Source organism: Solanum verrucosum, unplaced genomic scaffold (assembly GCF_900185275.1).
Source record: "Solanum verrucosum unplaced genomic scaffold, falcon-dt-bn FXZP01000261.1, whole genome shotgun sequence".
Lineage (NCBI taxonomy): Eukaryota > Viridiplantae > Streptophyta > Magnoliopsida > Solanales > Solanaceae > Solanum > Solanum verrucosum.
In genome coordinates, this window is record NW_026019969.1 from 10,087,270 (window position 1) to 10,109,261 (window position 21,992).

Sequence of the window (21,992 nt, forward strand, 5' to 3'; positions counted from 1 at the left end):
AAATATGTAATTCAAACTCATGGATCTAAGCAAAGATAGAATGTATACAAACTAAACATATTGTAGAAAAATTTAGAATTAATTTTTTTTTTTAAAAAAAAACTAAAAAGAAAAGTTGGAGAAATATAATAAAGTGAAACGGAGAGAGTAGATGGACAATGATTGGATCTTTCATAATCAAACTTGAATTAGCTGTATTTTGATTTTTGGCCTTTTCTCATTCGAAGTTCTTAGACCTTTTAACATCTTCACGCAAGCTGATTTTATGTTGGCTTCTGTACAAATGAATAAAATTGGACGAAGTTTTTTTTTTATTTTTAAAAATAAAGTGATAAGTACTCTTTCTTCGAGGTCTCAGATTCAAGTCCCTCTAGGCTCTAGATGTGGAATTGCCTTTAATTTATTAGGTAGCGCAAGTAAAATTGAGATATTTATAAAGAAATAACTATCATGTGAAAAGATTAAGAAAAATTAAAAGCCATTTAAATCGACTAAATTTAAGTAGTTTTCAAATACAAATGCTAAAGCTAAATTAAATAGGCAGTTACAACGTGTGTGGATGGAAATAGAAAAGAGGTTTCTATCAATAATAATTAATGAATGAATAAGATAAGATCTAAAGATTAGGTTGGTCACGATTTTCAAGTAGGGTATTCTAAAATTGGTCTATAAAAAAGTCTATATATTTTGGTCTATAAATTGACAAATATAATTCTGAAAATAGTTTCACCATTATAAAATGCATCTATTACAGAAAAAAAAGAAAGAAATCATAATAGTAATTAAACATACACGTATAGGTTACGTTTATTTTCCGGAAATTATTATCAAAGATACGATTATTATTGTGGAATTCCGCTACAATATATATTAGCCTCGATACATTTCAGCACTTTCAACCCAGGTTTGTATCAATTTTGCGATCTGCAAAATGAAAAATCTATAGTTAAATTTTGAATTTAAGCTGCTTGATTAAAAAAATTAAAATTGAGATGTTCGATTATGTTGCAAAAATAATTGCTGAGAAATGGAAAAGGAGAAAGAAAAAGAAAACAAATTACCTGGTCCGCACCTAATCCGACACTTTTCATCACAACGTTGGTACTCTCTCGCTGAAAAATAATTAACTGTTAAAAAGAATATACTAACTATAAAATTATGCTAGTTTTGAGATATGAAATAACGATTCGATTGATGGTATAGTTATAAATTGATCCGAACAATAAAAGGGATAATACATGGGAGACCAACACAGGCGGTGTTACAAGAGTCATAGCAATCGACGCCTTGAGCAGCAACGCGGACGGTGTTGGAAGATAGAAGGATCATCAACACAATAGCCATGGCTGCCACTGCATTCATTTTCTTCTTCTCCATTATTTTTTGTCTCTATAGATAGACTTTTAATTTTAAAGTGGGTATGAATTAAAGATAGAGAAGACTGTCGGTGGATATTTATAGCATTGCGGCAAAGTAGAAAAAACGATTTTCATCAGCAATGAAGTCATCACGTATTTATTTACCCATTTCGTAGAAGATGCTTTTTCTTTTTAAAAAAAACAATTTCATCAAATTGAACACTCTAATTAATTAAAAGAGAGAAACTTGCTTTATATAAACTTCATTGAAGTAAAAAGCAATTTATGTAACCAAAATAGTGCAACAGAAAGAGAAGTTAGGGGATATTAAGATATCAGGGTAAATTAGATTTGCTAATAAATTCGTTTCTTGTGCCTATCCCATGCATAGAATTGAGAACTACTATTGCTTAACCAACTGAATCTACATTCATTATAAGCCCAAGTGAACACTAGACCTTTGAAGTCGCATGTGCCCCTCATGGAACTAGTCGGGAGGGAGGGGGGAATTAATAGAAAGAAACTGAGTAGATTTCTCTCTTCAAGTTGACTAAGGGCATTCTTGTTTGAGTATTTGGCAGATCAGTTCATCATATCAAGATCAGAAAATAATTTCCTTAAGATTGTTAGCAATAATCTGTAGACTAAATATATATATAGATATATGTACTAGAAACTATAAGAAACAGTAACTAGTTCAAACCAGAATTTAATTAATTAAACTAAATTCAGAAAACAAAATCTGTAAAGAACAGAAAGGAAAAAGATCAAGTCCACTGAATACACAGTGTCCCCTTAAGGAAATTATTCCCCTCTAGTATCCGAGGTTTGAATTGGAATATATCCTCCCAGGATAAAATGATCTTACTCACCAGTGTATTGATACCCAAAACCTTGGTGTCAGCGAACCACTCAACAGCAGTAAAGCACACGATTTTATTTTGTACAGAAAGAAGAAGAAGAATCAGAATTTTCGTATATACAAAAATCTAAGGAATCACAGGTATTTATAGACAAGAAACGGCCATTGATGAAAGGTTGCAATCTTTCAAAAGGCCATGGCTGTTCTGAAGCGTTGCAACTCGTTCAGAATAGACATCTCCAACGGCGGGAAAATTTAAATAAAACGGGAAAGAAAATTCAAGTTGTTAAGTCGGTTAAATCAGATCTCGCGGATCCGGGTCGAGTTTGGGTCAGAAAATATTAAATTAATTAATTAAATAAATAATTAATTAAAATAAATTTCGTTCAAAAAAGAAACTCCACGAACAAACATTTTCTAAAGCCAAAGCCAAAGCCGAGCCGAGCGAGCGACGACGACGACGGCGCGAGGGAGTCCCTCTTTACAACCCTTTAACAACTAATAGAAGTACTACTATATTTAAGCACATCTATTTTTCTCTTCACCACCTATGTGGGACAAATGCCTTTTACAAAGGCATAAGGGACAAAGGAACTTTTCAAGTTCCCTCCCTTTTCATTTTTCCCTCCATTTCCCATTAATCTTTCTATATACCCAACAATCCCCCACATTAATGGGGAATGGTTATAATACAAAGGAATGCACGGACGAATGTGTACTTTACAGGCAAGGATCAATTGCATCTGGATAAGTTGGTTTCCCGTTGAACTTTTCGTAGTGAACATATGTCGGATATACTCGATCAATCGGTAGATGCGATATCTTTGAACCGTCGAGCTTTGGTGTATACCTAGACAACCATATGTCACACAATTAATCCTTTACTGTTTATGGTTCTTACGGTTGTGTTCGTTTCAGCCATGAACACCTCCTGGTTTCATGAGTGTATAGAGAATAGGCTTTTGACAAAATATCCTCTTTGAAGCGGCTTACACTTCACACTCACATAGGTGATTTCTAACCGTGTCATCTCGTAGATACACTATTTGGTCAAATCTGCCAAATTTAGCAAATCATTAAAAACTTTAAGCTTTATTAACTCATTAACAAGCCTTAATGTTTTAACCTTATTCCTGAACATTGTCTTCATCATGAGAATGGATTGAGTTGATTGACAATGTCGAACCGTCAGTCACAACTTTGTTTTTCTCCTTGAATCTAGTTTTTGGGATCTCCAATCTGCTAGATAGAGTTACCGTCATGCTGACTTGTCCTAAGCCTTAAACCCATTCCCTTAGATGATCTTTCAACTGCCTCTCTTATTAGGCCTTTCGTTAGTGGATCTGACACATTATTACTTGACTTCACATAGTCAATTGTGATGATTCCACTAGACAGCAGTTGTCTTACGGTGTTATGTCTCCGTCGTATGTGACGAGACTTTCCGTTGTACAAAACGCTCCCTGCCCTACCTATTGCTGCTTGACTATCACAATGTATGCAAATAGGTCCCACAGGTTTGGGCCAGAATGGAATATCTTCTAAGAAATTCCGGAGCCATTCAGCTTCTTCACCGGCCTTGTCCAATGCAATGAATTCAGATTCCATTGTGGAGCGAGCAATACATGTCTGTTTGGATGATTTCCAAGAGACTGCTCCTCCACCAAGTGTAAATACATAACCACTTGTGGATTTCACTTCATTTGACCCGGTGATCCAATTTGCATCACTATATCCTTCAATCACTGCAGGATATTTATTATAATGCAAAGCATAGTGTTGTGTATGTTTTAGATATCCCAACACTCGTTTCATTGCCATCCAGTGAGTTTGATTAGGATTACTAGTGAACCGACTCAGCTTGCTAATAGCACATGCTATATCTGGTCGTGTACAGTTCATAATATACATCAAACTTCCCAACACTCTGGCATATTCCAATTGAGAATCACTTTCACCTTCATTCTTTTGAAATGTAAAGCTTAAATCAATTGGAGTTTTGACATTATTGAAATTCAAGTACTTGAACTTTTCCAATACTTTTTCAATATAATGAGATTGAGATAATGCTAGTCCCTGAGGAGTTTTGAGAATCTTGATCCCTAAGATCAAATCAGCAACACCTAAGTCCTTCATATCAAACTTACTGGACAACATCCGCTTAGTAGCATTTATATCGTCAATATTTTTACTCATTATTAACATGTCATCAACATACAAACAAACAATGACTTCATGATTTGGAATGTTTTTAATGTAAACACACTTATCACATTCATTAATCTTGAATCCATTTGCCAACATTGTTTGGTCAAATTTAGCATGCCATTGTTTGGGTGCTTGCTTGAGTCCATAAAGCGACTTCACAAGTCTGCACACTTTCTCTTCTTTACCAGGAACTATAAACCCTTCAGGTTGTTCCATGTAAATTTCTTCCTCCAACTCTCCATTTAGAAAGGCTGTCTTAACATCCATTTGATGTATTTTAAGATCATGCACTGCTGCTAGTGCTATTAACATCCTAATTGATGTTATCCTTGTTACTGGAGAGTATGTATCAAAGTAGTCCAGACCTTCTTTTTGTCTGTAACCTTTGACTACAAGTCTAGCCTTATATTTGTCAATAGTCCCATCGGCTTTCATTTTCCTTTTAAAGACCCACTTTGATCCTAAAGGTTTATTTCCCGGAGGAAGATCAGCCAATTCCCAAGTATGATTACTTAAAATTGATTCGATCTCACTATTGACCGCTTCTTTCCAATAGATTGACTCAAACGAAGACATTGCTGCTTTAAATGTTTGGGGCTCATTTTCAAGCAAGAATGCCACATAATCTGGTCCGAACGAAGTAGGCTTCCGTTGACGATCACTACGCCTAGGATCTTTGTTAGGTAGTGTATTTTCTACTGATTCTTCCCGTGGTCGTTTAGTTCTTTCACTTGTCGACTCACATTCACTTTTATACGGATAAATGTTTTCAAAGAACTCAGCGTTATCTGATTCAATTACCGTATTAACATGAATTTCAGGATTATCAGATTTGTGAACTAAAAACCGACAGGCTTTACTATTCACAGCATACCCAATAAATACACAGTCCACTGTTTTGGATCCAATTTTCACCCTTTTAGGTAAAGGGACTTCTACCTTGGCTAAACACCCCCACACTTTGAAATATTTCAAGTTGGGTTTCCTTCCTTTCCATAATTCATATGGAATTGATTGTGTTTTGCTATGGGGTATCCTATTCAGTATTTTGTTAGCCGTAAGGATGGCTTCCCCCCACAAGTTTCGCGGTGAACCAGAATTGATTATCAAGGCATTCATCATTTCTTTTAAGGTTCTATTCTTTCGTTCAGCCAATCCATTTGACTGTGGTGTATAGGGTGCAGTAGTTTGATGAATAATACCATGTTCCAAACATATTTCTGCAAAATGAGATTCATATTCTCCCCCCCTATCACTTCGAATCATTTTTATCTTTAGACTCAATTGATTCTCTACTTCATTCTTATATTGCTTAAATGCATCAATTGCTTCATCCTTACTATTAAGCAAATATACATAACAAAATCGAGTGCAATCGTCAATAAAAGTTATAAAATACTTTTTTCCCCCACGAGATGGTATTGACTTCATATCGCATATATCTGTGTGAATTAAGTCTAAAGGTTTAGAACTCATGTTAACAGACTTATAAGGATGTTTAACAAACTTACATTCCACACAGATTTCACATTTCGATTTGTCGCATTTGAAGTTTGGCAATACTTCTAAAGTAATCAACTTTTGCAAGGCTTTGTAATTTACATGTCCCAAACGGGCATGCCATAAATCATTTGACTCCAATAAGTAAACAGAAATAGAATTCTTATTAATACTGTCAACAACTATTACATTGAGTTTGAAAAGGCCCTCAGTGAGGTAGCCCTTTCCTAAGAACATCTCATTCTTACTTATTACAGCTTTGTCACTAACTAGAACACATTTAAACCCGTTCTTAACAAGTAGTGCAGCAGAAACTAAATTCTTCCTAATAGTAGGAACATACAGTACGTTGTTCAATGTCAACACCTTGCCAGATGTCATTTTCAACATTACTTTTCCAGATCCTGCAATCTTTGTTGTTGCCGTGTTGCCCATGAATAACTCTTCATGGAACTCAGCAAGAGTGTACGTTGCAAAGGCTTCTTTCTCAGAGCAAATGTGTCGAGTAGCACCAGAATCAAGAAACCACTCCTTGGGATTTCCAACTAGGTTGCACTCCGAAATCATTGCACAGAGGTTATCTACACCTTCCATCTTTTCCACGATGTTTGCTTGACTCTTGCCTTTGTCTTTGTCCTTTTTTGGAGCACCACAATCAGTTGACTTGTGGCCAGCCTTTCCACAATTGTAACAGTTGCCCTTGAATTTCTTCTTAGCATGTTCTGACTTCTGCCCTTTGGACTTCTTTCTCTTCTTGTCTTTGGTAGGAGCTTCTTCAACAATGTTAACTCCAATCATTGTCGAATTCCCACGTGACTTCTTTTCGGCGGTCTTGTTATCTTCCTCAATCTTGAGCCTAATCACAAGATCTTCAAGCCTCATTTCCTTGCGTTTGTGCTTTAGATAATTCTCAATCATTGCAGCAATGATTGAGAATTATCTAAAGCACAAACGCAAGGAAATGAGGCTTGAAGATCTTGTGATTAGGCTCAAGATTGAGGAAGATAACAAGACCGCCGAAAAGAAGTCACGTGGGAATTCGACAATGATTGGAGTTAACATTGTTGAAGAAGCTCCTACCAAAGACAAGAAGAGAAAGAAGTCCAAAGGGCAGAAGTCAGAACATGCTAAGAAGAAATTCAAGGGCAACTGTTACAATTGTGGAAAGGCTGGCCACAAGTCAACTGATTGTGGTGCTCCAAAAAAGGACAAAGACAAAGGCAAGAGTCAAGCAAACATCGTGGAAAAGATGGAAGGTGTAGATAACCTCTGTGCAATGATTTCGGAGTGCAACCTAGTTGGAAATCCCAAGGAGTGGTTTCTTGATTCTGGTGCTACTCGACACATTTGCTCTGAGAAAGAAGCCTTTGCAACGTACACTCTTGCTGAGTTCCATGAAGAGTTATTCATGGGCAACACGGCAACAACAAAGATTGCAGGATCTGGAAAAGTAATGTTGAAAATGACATCTGGCAAGGTGTTGACATTGAACAACGTACTGTATGTTCCTACTATTAGGAAGAATTTAGTTTCTGCTGCACTACTTGTTAAGAACGGGTTTAAATGTGTTCTAGTTAGTGACAAAGCTGTAATAAGTAAGAATGAGATGTTCTTAGGAAAGGGCTACCTCACTGAGGGCCTTTTCAAACTCAATGTAATAGTTGTTGACAGTATTAATAAGAATTCTATTTCTGTTTACTTATTGGAGTCAAATGATTTATGGCATGCCCGTTTGGGACATGTAAATTACAAAGCCTTGCAAAAGTTGATTACTTTAGAAGTATTGCCAAACTTCAAATGCGACAAATCGAAATGTGAAATCTGTGTGGAATGTAAGTTTGTTAAACATCCTTATAAGTCTGTTAACATGAGTTCTAAACCTTTAGACTTAATTCACACAGATATATGCGATATGAAGTCAATACCATCTCGTGGGGGAAAAAAGTATTTTATAACTTTTATTGACGATTGCACTCGATTTTGTTATGTATATTTGCTTAATAGTAAGGATGAAGCAATTGATGCATTTAAGCAATATAAGAATGAAGTAGAGAATCAATTGAGTCTAAAGATAAAAATGATTCGAAGTGATAGGGGGGGAGAATATGAATCTCATTTTGCAGAAATATGTTTGGAACATGGTATTATTCATCAAACTACTGCACCCTATACACCACAGTCAAATGGATTGGCTGAACGAAAGAATAGAACCTTAAAAGAAATGATGAATGCCTTGATAATCAATTCTGGTTCACCGCGAAACTTGTGGGGGGAAGCCATCCTTACGGCTAACAAAATACTGAATAGGATACCCCATAGCAAAACACAATCAATTCCATATGAATTATGGAAAGGAAGGAAACCCAACTTGAAATATTTCAAAGTGTGGGGGTGTTTAGCCAAGGTAGAAGTCCCTTTACCTAAAAGGGTGAAAATTGGATCCAAAACAGTGGACTGTGTATTTATTGGGTATGCTGTGAATAGTAAAGCCTGTCGGTTTTTAGTTCACAAATCTGATAATCCTGAAATTCATGTTAATACGGTAATTGAATCAGATAACGCTGAGTTCTTTGAAAACATTTATCCGTATAAAAGTGAATGTGAGTCGACAAGTGAAAGAACTAAACGACCACGGGAAGAATCAGTAGAAAATACACTACCTAACAAAGATCCTAGGCGTAGTGATCGTCAACGGAAGCCTACTTCGTTCGGACCAGATTATGTGGCATTCTTGCTTGAAAATGAGCCCCAAACATTTAAAGCAGCAATGTCTTCGTTTGAGTCAATCTATTGGAAAGAAGCGGTCAATAGTGAGATCGAATCAATTTTAAGTAATCATACTTGGGAATTGGCTGATCTTCCTCCGGGAAATAAACCTTTAGGATCAAAGTGGGTCTTTAAAAGGAAAATGAAAGCCGATGGGACTATTGACAAATATAAGGCTAGACTTGTAGTCAAAGGTTACAGACAAAAAGAAGGTCTGGACTACTTTGATACATACTCTCCAGTAACAAGGATAACATCAATTAGGATGTTAATAGCACTAGCAGCAGTGCATGATCTTAAAATACATCAAATGGATGTTAAGACAGCCTTTCTAAATGGAGAGTTGGAGGAAGAAATTTACATGGAACAACCTGAAGGGTTTATAGTTCCTGGTAAAGAAGAGAAAGTGTGCAGACTTGTGAAGTCGCTTTATGGACTCAAGCAAGCACCCAAACAATGGCATGCTAAATTTGACCAAACAATGTTGGCAAATGGATTCAAGATTAATGAATGTGATAAGTGTGTTTACATTAAAAACATTCCAAATCATGAAGTCATTGTTTGTTTGTATGTTGATGACATGTTAATAATGAGTAAAAATATTGACGATATAAATGCTACTAAGCGGATGTTGTCCAGTAAGTTTGATATGAAGGACTTAGGTGTTGCTGATTTGATCTTAGGGATCAAGATTCTCAAAACTCCTCAGGGACTAGCATTATCTCAATCTCATTATATTGAAAAAGTATTGGAAAAGTTCAAGTACTTGAATTTCAATAATGTCAAAACTCCAATTGATTTAAGCTTTACATTTCAAAAGAATGAAGGTGAAAGTGATTCTCAATTGGAATATGCCAGAGTGTTGGGAAGTTTGATGTATATTATGAACTGTACACGACCAGATATAGCATGTGCTATTAGCAAGCTGAGTCGGTTCACTAGTAATCCTAATCAAACTCACTGGATGGCAATGAAACGAGTGTTGGGATATCTAAAACATACACAACACTATGCTTTGCATTATAATAAATATCCTGCAGTGATTGAAGGATATAGTGATGCAAATTGGATCACCGGGTCAAATGAAGTGAAATCCACAAGTGGTTATGTATTTACACTTGGTGGAGGAGCAGTCTCTTGGAAATCATCCAAACAGACATGTATTGCTCGCTCCACAATGGAATCTGAATTCATTGCATTGGACAAGGCCGGTGAAGAAGCTGAATGGCTCCGGAATTTCTTAGAAGATATTCCATTCTGGCCCAAACCTGTGGGACCTATTTGCATACATTGTGATAGTCAAGCAGCAATAGGTAGGGCAGGGAGCGTTTTGTACAACGGAAAGTCTCGTCACATACGACGGAGACATAACACCGTAAGACAACTGCTGTCTAGTGGAATCATCACAATTGACTATGTGAAGTCAAGTAATAATGTGTCAGATCCACTAACGAAAGGCCTAATAAGAGAGGCAGTTGAAAGATCATCTAAGGGAATGGGTTTAAGGCTTAGGACAAGTCAGCATGACGGTAACTCTATCTAGCAGATTGGAGATCCCAAAAACTAGATTCAAGGAGAAAAACAAAGTTGTGACTGACGGTTCGACATTGTCAATCAACTCAATCCATTCTCATGATGAAGACAATGTTCAGGAATAAGGTTAAAACATTAAGGCTTGTTAATGAGTTAATAAAGCTTAAAGTTTTTAATGATTTGCTAAATTTGGCAGATTTGACCAAATAGTGTATCTACGAGATGACACGGTTAGAAATCACCTATGTGAGTGTGAAGTGTAAGCCGCTTCAAAGAGGATATTTTGTCAAAAGCCTATTCTCTATACACTCATGAAACCAGGAGGTGTTCATGGCTGAAACGAACACAACCGTAAGAACCATAAACAGTAAAGGATTAATTGTGTGACATATGGTTGTCTAGGTATACACCAAAGCTCGACGGTTCAAAGATATCGCATCTACCGATTGATCGAGTATATCCGACATATGTTCACTACGGAAAGTTCAACGGGAAACCAACTTATCCAGATGCAATTGATCCTTGCCTTTAAAGTACACATTCGTCCGTGCATTCCTTTGTATTATAACCATTCCCCATTAATGTGGGGGATTGTTGGGTATATAGAAAGATTAATGGGAAATGGAGGGAAAAATGAAAAGGGAGGGAACTTGAAAAGTTCCTTTGTCCCTTATGCCTTTGTAAAAGGCATTTGTCCCACATAGGTGGTGAAGAGAAAAATAGATGTGCTTAAATATAGTAGTACTTCTATTAGTTGTTAAAGGGTTGTAAAGAGGGACTCCCTCGCGCCGTCGTCGTCGTCGCTCGCTCGGCTCGGCTTTGGCTTTGGCTTTAGAAAATGTTTGTTTGTGGAGTTTCTTTTTTGAACGAAATTTATTTTAATTAATTATTTATTTAATTAATTAATTTAATATATTCTAACCCAAACCCGACCCGGATCCGCGAGATCTGATTTAATCGACTTAACAACTTGAATTTTCTTTCCCGTTTTATTTAAATTTTCCCGCCGTTGGAGATGTCTATTCTGAACGAGTTGCAACGCTTCAGAACAGCCATGGCCTTTTGAAAGATTGCAACCTTTCATCAATGGTCGTTTCTTGTCTATAAATACCTGTGATTCCTCAGATTTTTGTATATACGAAAATTCTGATTCTTCTTCTTCTTTCTGTACAAAATAAAATCGTGTGTTTTACTGCTGTTGAGTGGTTCGCTGACACCAAGGTTTTGGGTATCAATACACTGGTGAGTAAGATCATTTTATCCTGGGAGGATATATTCCAATTCAAACCTCGGATACTAGAGGGGAATAATTTCCTTAAGGGGACACTGTGTATTCAGTGGACTTGATCTTTTTCCTTTCTGTTCTTTACAGATTTTGTTTTCTGAATTTAGTTTAATTAATTAAATTCTGGTTTGAACTAGTTACTGTTTCTTATAGTTTCTAGTACATATATCTATATATATATTTAGTCTACAGATTATTGCTAACAGATTTGACATCGGTCCCGACTTCTTTGCATATTGCAGTAAGTTTTTCCTCACTTCCTGGTTAACAAGATTTGACATAGTTAGCCGAATGATTTTTCATAATGAGATAACATATTAGTCATTTGAATGGCAAAGGTACCACTTCCACTAGAGCCTCCATGTATCTGAAAGTAATTAACACATGCTTGATCTTAGTCCATGGGGATCAGGGATATAAAGAATCAATTGTGAAGATACTACCCAAACAAACGATTGTGCCATTGACTAAATGGCTGATAATCTGCATAGATAAAAGAAAAAGGAACTACTGCATGCTAAACAACAAATTAATGGAATTAAAGAATAGCTATGGTCTATCTAATCACCAGAAACATTTCACCCAAGGAAAGCTTGCTCATCATGAAAATGGTCGACCAAACAGTGCATATGCCAATTCAGGAAAGCTAGCTGCATCTTGTAAAAATACACTTGATGGAATAGGAAGAACTTGTCTCTGCTCCACCAATGAGAGCGAGCACATGCCTATTATGTGAAGCTTTTAACATCATCAATGCACTAAACAAAACTCCCTCTCAAACAATATATACCTAGAAATGTACTCTCGGAGTCCACACAGAAAAAGAACATAAGCTCATAACAACATCACCTGAATGTCTCCTGCTAAGGCTTAACAGGTACTCAATTGTACTAGTTTCATTTCAGGAAGCTACAGGATTAACTGCAACCCTAACTAACAAGGGCTAGTCCAAAAACATTCAAGGAAATTCTTTCATCTTGAAACATGAAGCCTTTTTTTGTCCCTGATGGGCAGCAGTCATTTTGCACTCAACTCCTACTCCAATGGAAAATGTTATACTTACAAAGTCACAATCAAGCTTGTTGCAGGTGCCGGCAGGGACACCAGCCTCTCATGAAGAAAAATTACTGATGCAACTACAAGAAGTCCAACCACAAAAGAGTAAAAAATTGGTTGTCAGAGAAAATGATAGAAATTTCTATCTTCTTTGCTAACTAACAAACGAAAATTAGTTATCTTAAGACCTCTCTGATCCGTATCAACAGGCCCAAAAACTTGCATTACACACTGTTACTGGTGGTAAATGCAAGATCACAGGAAAATTGCCTATTCACACCAATGTCTTGCGCATCAACTTAGTCATCCTTTTTTAGTTTCAACTTTGCTTCGACATAGCCGCTGTAAGGAACCACGTGGTATGCATATTGCTGCATAACAGAAAAGAAAACCATCTCCACACAAATTAAAACATTCTGAATGGCTTCCTGAAGGTGCTCCACATCCAACCAAAAATGGTGAGATTTGATAACTCCCAAAGAGACTAGAATTTTAACCAGCAACCCCTGCAAAAGTCAGAGATGAATAGTTTATTGCATCAGTGGTGGTAAAAACATATCTCGGGCAAAGCATAAAACGGAGAGAGGCTTCCTTCCAGAAACAACACAACGAAGAAACCAATACCTCCTTTTTGGGAAGTTGAAAGAACCTCAATAGTAATGGCATGCAAGTCAAAAGGATCTAAACAGGATTCACAATTTTTTAATGGTGATGTTTTTGTATCCTTTTCTTGATGAAGATTGTTGGCTAGCAGGACACCTTTTTATTTTGATAACCTAGAAATCCTGAGGGTCAGTGGCTCATGATTTGAAACTCAGTGGATATGGATCTGCCCTCTACCTTTCTCCACTTAAATACCTTGTTGTTTGTCTGCAGCAGGGTTTGAAAGGACTGTGTATGTGAAAGGACTGTGTATATGAAAGGACGACAACACAGCTGTCAGAAAAGCTGCCACTTCTGATGTGGTAGGTACACGTCTTTCTAGAGAGGCAGGCTCTCAACCAATGGGCGGTCCTAAGGAGTTTGTGTTCATTTTGATATAATCTCTCAACACAAAACACAAACTCAAGATTTGGCAAACAAAAATTCTTAAGCTTACAAAGAGAAAGCCATCTTCAAGGAAGAGCACTGCTCAACTCAACAAAGGGACCTGATAGAGTGAAGAAGAGTCTTGTTGTATTTTAAGTTTTGTGTCTTATGTGCTTACATTGTAAATCTACTCCTAAGTTATAAAGGATAGCAGATCATTTGCTTGTCTAAATATTTAGTTTGGTGTTCTCTTGGGTAGAGTTACCTAGGAGTGTCAACTAAAGGTAGTTGATGTGTCGTGCAACAGAGTTGCTGCTTGTTTAGCTCTTGTCTTGGAGATCGGAGTTGGTGGATAGAGTTAGCCTTGGGGGTTCTTAAAGTCTAGATCGACTAGCTAGAGTTAGTTGGTTTAGTGGGCAATAGGATTATATTATTGCTTTGGCTTGGTTAAGTAATAGGAGTATTACTTAGTGTGGGATTAGGGTGTTAATCTCACGGTTGTGGTTGTAAACTGTGTTTTGCTTTTGCTCGAGAAGATTAGTGAAAACAGTTTGAAAATCCTGTGTGACAGGTCGTGGTTTTACTCCCTTGAGCAAGGAGGTTTCCATGTAAAACTCTTGTGCATGTTTTACATTGTGCTATTTATTTTCCGCACTTTTACTTCTGCACTGTTATTCTGTCGAGGGATCTGGTCCGGTGATCTCTAGTGGACGCATACATTCCAACAAGGAAGATTCCCATACTAGTTATTATCAAGAATATGCAAGAAAGTAGACAAATTTAAAATTATGTTGTGACAAAAGATTCTTGTTATATTATCGGAAAAAGGCGGAATTATCAAGTAACTACAACCAGAGGAACAAGAAAATTTACTTACTTGGAGAAATAGCAAAGAAGAAGACGAATGCTTATTGTAATGGTGGTATATATGGAGTATAATATATAGATATATTATAGAGAAGAGGAGATGCGGGTTGCATAATTTTTATTTAGATTTAAATTAAATCGTCGCTTACAGTTTAAGGTACTCATATATAGCTAGACTTGGCTTAAGAAAAAATAGTTCAAAATAATATTGAAAAAAAAAAATGTAAATGAAGACAATTATGACAAAATACTACAGACAACCAGACAAAATCATCCTAAACGATAGTTATAGCAAAATTTAATGTAATCAAACTTAAAGGACAAAGAAACTACAAGAGTAATACAAGTAAAAATAAAAAAAGAATAAATAATGTTCAACTAACTAATCTCCTACCTCAATTTATTTGTCTATTTTTTTTAGCCTCCTAATCACTCAATAAGTAAATCTTTTTTTAGCAAAATTATTCTGTACGTACTTTTTAATATTTTTGTATTGAATTAGAATTAAAATTGAAATTGAACCAAACAAATTAAAAACGCAGGGAGTTGATTTTTCTAAAATTACTTTGTGTGGACTTCACGATATACGAAAATTGGTGTATTATTCTTGGAGAACAAGTTCAAGCTGACTCGAGAACCTTCCATACACCCTTTGTTATCCACATTTTACCAGAACTTTCCAGATTCTCTCCACTATATATAAGAGCCTCCTCTCCCATTTTGTTTCCTCAATCAAAATTTCATCCAACTAACAAAAGCCAGTATTAATTCATTGAATTGTTCATTTTAATATTTTGATTGATCGAAGATGCCGATGCGACCAACAGGCGGATTGAAACAAGATTGGGATCCAATCGTGCTGCACAAGCCAAAGATGAAGGCACAAGACCTGAAGGATCCGAAAGTTGTGAACCAGGCATTGCGAACTGGAGCACAAGTTCAAACGGTGAAGAAATTCGACGGCGGGTTGAACAAGAAGGCGGCGACGGCGGCAGTTAATGTAAGGAAGCTAGATGAGGCGGCGGAACCAGCGGCACTTGAGAAAGTGCCAGTAGATGTGAGGCAAGCGATACAGAAAGCGAGGATTGAGAAGAAGATGAGCCAAGCTGATCTAGCGAAGAAGATTAATGAAAGGACGCAAGTTGTTGCGGAGTATGAGAATGGTAAGGCAGTGCCTAATCAACTTGTGTTGGGGAAAATGGAGAAAGTGCTTGGTGTTAAACTTAGAGGTAAAATTCATAAGTCATGAAAAGTATAGTTTAATTTGTGTGGAAATGGAAAGGCTATAGTTGTTGTTCTTGTATAGATGTGAAGGATCTCAGTGTTTTCTAATTTGTTTTTAGAAAATTAATAGTGATATGTTATTTTTAGATTGTGTTGTTGCTCCCAGACAACTACACAAGAAAATGTTGTCATATAATGCAAATAATAAAATGATATAAAATATGTGACTATCCTTCCTCTCCCCTTTTTCCCTCTCAATCCAAAGTTCATCCAACTAACAAAAACCAATACTATTTATCAAACAATTTTAGTTAATTGATCGATCGAAGATGTCGAGTCGACCAATTAAAACAAGAGTGGGATCCAATCGTGCTGAACAAGCCATAAATCATGAAGGCACAAGGATCCGTAAGTTGTGAACCAGGCATCGTGAACGGTGAAGAAATTCGACACCGGTTTGAACAAGAAGACAGCTGTTAATGTGAGGAAGCTTAGATGAAGCGGAAGAAGCAGCGGTTTGGTAAACTAGTTGGCTGAACCAGATATATTTGTAACTTTCATTCATCTATATAATTCACAGCAGATGTAACTTCATTTGTATTTATAGAAAAATGTACTGATTCTTGAACAACAGTTATTTTCTTTGCCAATGTCCGTTAGTACTGTAACTGGAAATGGAATTAGCTAGGTTGATCACTCTGATTAATTTATGAATGAATAATCTAGATTAAGATAGTAAATAAAAAGGCATAAGACATAACTTCATAAACATATCCGTTAACTTAACTTCAGTTGACATCTATGCCCTCTAACTTTAGGTGTGTACCAATAGACACTTAAACTTGAACAAGTAGCTAGTAACGTCACAAGAAAAATTGTTCTATTCCTTTTCATCGTAGTACAATTAGTTCTTAGCTTGTCATATAGTCGACACAAAACTTCAGTTAGTTGTTCTAATGTTGCACATTGCGTAATTCTATCGACCATCATAAAGGGAAAAAAATGGTATTTCTTGTTTCATCACTTTTTGATGATACATTATAGTCCTTCATCTTCTAGTGATAAATGTATATACCTCCTAATATTTCAGAACCAACTTGTGAATCCCTCTTATTCTCTTCTTGTTCTTGTTCTTCTTCTTCTTTTCCCTCCCTTTTGCTGCTACCACCATGGCTACTGCCTTTACGTGACGAAGATTTTATGTCAATCTCTTCTTCATCCGGAACCAACTGGCTCACTTTCTTGATTTCTTTATCTTTTCCCCACAAGACAACGTATAGTCCACACACTATCACGACTGATCCAAGGATGCTGCAGTGAACAACATTAGTTAGACTTTCGTATAAACAACATCCTAGAACTAGGCCAAATAGGCATTACATTTTCACTTTTTTGTTTTTTGGCTGATGACTGAAAATAAAGGGAAAAATGACATACGTTCCGAGGACCAACTTTTCTCCCAAGAACAAGTATCCAGTAATTGCCACCATCACAAGCATCAAAGGGTTAAAAATGGATGCATATACCGGGCCTTTCATCCGGACAACCCATGCAAGGATGGTAAACAGTACTCCAGAACAAAAAATCCCCTGAAACACAAGTATGAGATCCTTTACACTTCAATTAAGAAATGATTTATTATTTCCCATTAACTAGCACATACATACCGTATATGCTGCAGCAACAAGTCTAATGTTCCACCCCAATTTCCATTGATTCCAATCTCTTTCCACAACTACTGCAACAACAAAACATTGAACTGCTGCCATTACATTCAGTAGAGCGGTGAATGAGTAAGGGCATGGATATCGTTTAGCCGCTTTAGCCTGTACATACAGAAACACATAGATTGGTAAAAATAACAGGTATACTTGAACTTTTTGATATTTTGCTGAATTACAACATCCCTCCTATTCCTATACTGTTGCACCAGCACACAACTTATAGCTAATGCTAAGTATCAACATCCGTTACTTTGAAATGTTACAAAATGCTTTTTAAAACTACATATTACACACGAAATGAGATAAAAAGACATTTCCAAAGCATCACTAACTCACCTGAACAATCAACAATAGTGCATAGCAAGTACAACCAACTATGGCAAGAAAAGCACCTATTAAAGGTTTACTTTCCCCCTTGTGTTTTGGGGAACTCAACAAGTTTATGTTTGTGCTCCCCATATGTATCTCTGGCCCTTTGTAGAGTGATAGGAGCATCGCTCCGCTGATGGAAATGATCGTCCCAAATACCTTTGCTTTACCTGCTGCTGAATGCCAACCCAGCTTCTCTAACCTGATCAATACACACAATAATACAGTACCTCATTTGCTTGAAATTTAATGAAACTAATAAATTCAACAACGATCCTCGCAAAAAGTACCTCAATATGATGGCAACGATAAAGGTCATGGCAGGGATAAGATTGAACATGGCTGAGACAAAAGTTGCTGATGTGTAGACCAAGCTTTGCAGGTACATGTTTTGGCCTATTGATCCCCTGCAACAAAAAGAACCCTTTCACTATAATTTCTTATCAATTGCCTACAAAAATCTTTCACTCCATCCGTTTCAATTTATTTCTCACTTTCATTTTTAGCCATTTTCAAATAGGATTTCTGTTTCTATTTAGGCAACTCTTTAATTTCAACTTTCCACATGTGCCTAACACCACAACCACAAGATTAAAGAACATTCTACGTCTTAAACTCCGTGTCAAGTCACTCATGGAATACATTATATAAAAATGAAGCATCAAAAAATCTTATGACCAAACACTGTTTCATTCTTGAACTGAAACTAAATAAGTAGGTGCTTCAACTTAAAGAATTAGAAACCAATACACAACAACAACATACCCTGTGAAATCCTAACCACTACCTCGAGAGGCGGTTTCCGATAGACCCTAGGCTAATAGAAGAGTTTAAAGAAAGAAGAAAAAAAAATAGAACAGCTTACCCGAGTATACCACACAGAAATGCTTGGAATAAAACCATCTTTGTTAGCTTGGGTCTTTTTCCCCTGAAACAAAGAAAAGTTAGAATGAAACTTTCAAGAAAACATAGAAAAATCCATGCCCCCACACAATAAATACAAGTTGTTGAATTAAAGATTGAACCTTTCAATGAAGAATGCTAAAGGGATCATGAAAACAGAGGCGAACAGAGAGCGATAAAAGATCAAAACACTAAAATTCATGCCATCGCTTGTTGCAAGTTTGAACACAATATTCATTCCTGCAAGTATCATTTGCCCCATAATCATAAGCAAAAGTGGCCTCATTCCATGCAACACATTGCATAAATTTTCCATTAATCTCCTCTGCTGTGTTCTCTCTTTCTACAACCCAAAAATTACCCAAAAAAAAAGAAGGGGTTTCTTGAAGAGGAACACACAAAATCAACAATGCAAGAACGTAAAAAAAGAGGGTTTAATTTTATAACCCTCTTCTTCTTTTTACGTTCTTGTTTTGCATGCAGATAGATTAAGCTACAAGATGAAAAATCAAAAGATTTAGCAAAAAAATGTTTAGAAGAGACTTTTGGGTTTTGGGGGATTGGTGAAAAATTGTTAGAGAAAATCACGAGAAAGAGAGAAAAAAAAGAATACACATGTATGGATAAAAAGTTGAGTCATATTTTCACAACTGTATATATTTATTATAGTGTAACTTTTTTTTTCTGTTACATAAATGAAATCATGCATGACGTAAATGAGAGAGGTGAAAGCGGGAGAGACTAGGTTAGTAAAAAAGTTTTATTCCTCAAATTTATTCATTATGTGACTTACCATAATATTATTATCACGGAACTAATATTGTTTGTCATTTCTTAATTATGATTGGGTGGAGATCGATATGAGGATGAGGAGGGTTGTGTCTATTGTAGCGAGAATTAATTTAGATTTATGTCGGGGTGTTTGATTATATATATATCCCGTAAGGAGATTGATGGAGCGGTATAGAGAGAGGAAGAGAAACTTGCTTATGTGTTCATTGACTTAGAAATAACTTACGATAAATTAAGTCTGTAAGGGTTCTATAAAGAATATGTTTGGAGGTTAAAGGTGTCCATATATGTAGTTTACATCAGGGCGATTAAGGACATATACAATATGTTTGGAGGTTAAAAGTGTACATGTAGCTTACATTAGGGCGATTAAGGACATATATAGTGATTTGGACATGTGAAGAGAAAATGTGCGTAGTCGAACATTGTCTAGTTTTCTATTTGTATTGTTTTATTACTCTCCTACTATTTTATTGCTTTCTTGGCTTCAATGAAAATACTATTTATTGTTGCTATTATTTTCTTCTCCATTATTATTACTTTTCAATATGCATTTTCACTATTATATTTGCTTTATATACTTAATTTTTAATATATTTTATTTAAATTGAAAATTTATCAAAAATAACTTCTCTATCTTCTCAATGTCAATTGCTTGCAAGTCTATTTTTAATTTTGTTATACTACAATAGTAACTATAATGCCAAATGACCAAATTGTCGATCCATTTAATAATGATTTACGCATACTATTATACTACCACATGTTATAGCAAAGCACAGTGTATATAACATTAATATAATTCTCTTTTGTTACGTATAATATTATACGACTACATGTTATTGCAAAGCACAGTGTATATAACATTATAATATAATTCTCTTTTGTTATTCTACCAAAATAAAAACTCTTTTGTTACATAATAATACATGCATTTTTCAACTTTCCGTTAACAAAGAGTTAAAAGGCAGTCAAACCAACTCTAGTACGAGCTCCCGGCGGTTCATTCATCTAGGTCCAAACACGGAAACGAGAGCAAATTCTTTTTGTGATTGAAATTAATAAAATTCTATAAATTGCATATTTACTTTCCTTAACCAACTCTCATACGAGCTCCCGGTGGTTCACTCATCCAGGTCCAAATACGAAAACGAGAGCAAATTCTTTTTGTGATTGAAATTAATAAAATTCCATAAATTGCATATTTACTTTCCTTAACCAACTCTCATAAGAGCTCCCGGTGGTTCGTTCATCCAGGTCCAAACACCGAAACGAGAGCAAATTCTTTTTGTGATTGAAATTAATAAAATTCCATGAATTGCATATTTCCTTTCCTTAAAACTTTCTTTGACTGAGATAGAAAATCAAAATTACCTCTAATATACATTTCATTTTCCCCATATATGTGTGTAATATTTCATATTTGAAGCAAAAAATATTCATCAAATATATTTTCCACCTTCCTTTCTCCAACGAATCAGCATTATATTTAAGTTCGTGAGAGGGAACCTTAAGAGTTCCTTTCAACACTCAATTAAATTTCTCCCTAAAGAAAGAAAATGGGAGCTTGTGCTAGTGTACCAAAGGTCATCAAGGCTGATGCCGCAGCAGCACCTCTGCCAGAGCAACCAAAGGTGGAGGAGACCACCACCATCACAGCCCCGGAGGTGACAACAGTTGACAAGCAGATTAACGGAGAGGACGGAGAAAAGAAAGTGGAAGATGAGAAGCTGGCTGGAGATATTGGATCATTGCTCACTGAGGTATAAATATATATATATTGATGATATGACTTTAGCACTATAATAATCAAATTTCAAATCATAACTAGTTTCAACATCCAATAAACAATAATGAGTATATAACATAAGATTATTACAGAATGTAGCAATACATGTACCTATGAGTTCGATCAAATCCAGCATCTTTAATCCAAACCCTGTAATTGTGTTGATAAATTCACTAACCACATATGTACAAAAATTAAACTCGAGATTCAGTTACTAACATCTGATATCTCTATCATGGAATTTCGAACCCATAAGTTTCAAATTATAACTCCATCTCTGTAGCAATACTACTGTTTTCAGTTTGGAGTTAGAAATATTGAATTTACTTTGAAAATGAACTTCACAGAGTGAAGCAGCAAAGGAGTCATTAGTTCAAGATGAGACGAGCTTGGAAACCATAGACGAAAAACCAGAAGAAGCAAAGGTATCAGATGAAACTGATTCTAAACAACCAGCTGCTGCTGAAGAGAAATCAGTATAGACTCTTAATTTCAAGCAGAACCTCAATGATATATGATGCCTATGTTTTTTTGGTTAGTTACTTGAGTGTCTCAAGGAAAAATTGCAGCAAAAACATATAGGGAGACTTGCATGGATTTTCAGGTGGATATTTTTTTTTGGAGCATCTTATACTTCTGTGTTTCATATAATTGTTGGAGTTCTCTTAATCTTTTTAAACTCTTTTCATATTGTTTGTTCATTATTCACACACTCTGCATTTCAGTC

General features: G+C 35.9%; 2 protein-coding genes and 1 long non-coding RNA gene across 3 annotated transcripts; 1 reads left to right on the top strand and 2 right to left on the bottom strand.

The window, feature by feature from the left end:
• Window positions 1–884: 884 nt before the first annotated feature.
• Window positions 885–1,400, bottom strand: LOC125816549 (uncharacterized). The gene is made up of 3 exons (XR_007442235.1): window positions 1,239–1,400; window positions 1,062–1,112; window positions 885–924 (listed from the first exon to the last, which is right to left on the bottom strand). It is a non-coding gene; the product is annotated as an uncharacterized LOC125816549 (long non-coding RNA).
• Window positions 1,401–15,104: 13,704 nt separating this feature from the next.
• On the top strand, window positions 15,105–15,791 carry LOC125816544 (multiprotein-bridging factor 1c). Its single transcript, XM_049496159.1, has one exon. The coding sequence runs from the start codon at window positions 15,273–15,275 to the stop codon at window positions 15,711–15,713; it is 441 nt and encodes a 146-aa protein (XP_049352116.1). The 5' UTR covers window positions 15,105–15,272; the 3' UTR covers window positions 15,714–15,791.
• Window positions 15,792–16,630: 839 nt separating this feature from the next.
• On the bottom strand, window positions 16,631–19,077 carry LOC125816524 (WAT1-related protein At1g68170-like). Its single transcript, XM_049496138.1, has 7 exons — window positions 18,807–19,077; window positions 18,647–18,709; window positions 18,072–18,188; window positions 17,749–17,983; window positions 17,356–17,514; window positions 17,126–17,277; window positions 16,631–16,999 (listed from the first exon to the last, which is right to left on the bottom strand). The coding sequence occupies exons 1-7, from the start codon at window positions 18,998–19,000 to the stop codon at window positions 16,744–16,746; spliced, it is 1,176 nt and encodes a 391-aa protein (XP_049352095.1). The 5' UTR covers window positions 19,001–19,077; the 3' UTR covers window positions 16,631–16,743.
• Window positions 19,078–21,992: the final 2,915 nt, after the last annotated feature.

What these genes read in the sequence shown, in the direction of transcription:
- LOC125816544 (XM_049496159.1), top strand. Translation starts at nt 15,273, where the DNA reads ATGCCGATGCGACCAACAGGCGGATTGAAACAAGATTGGGATCCAATC.
- LOC125816524 (XM_049496138.1), bottom strand. Translation starts at nt 19,000, where the DNA reads ATGGAAAATTTATGCAATGTGTTGCATGGAATGAGGCCACTTTTGCTT. An exon ending in CACTATTGTTGATTGTTCAG is followed by an intron (nt 17,515 to 17,748) that starts GTGAGTTAGTGA and finishes CTGTATGTACAG; the next exon opens with GCTAAAGCGGCTAAACGATA. An exon ending in TTGTTGCTGCAGCATATACG is followed by an intron (nt 17,278 to 17,355) that starts GTATGTATGTGC and finishes CTTGTGTTTCAG; the next exon opens with GGGATTTTTTGTTCTGGAGT.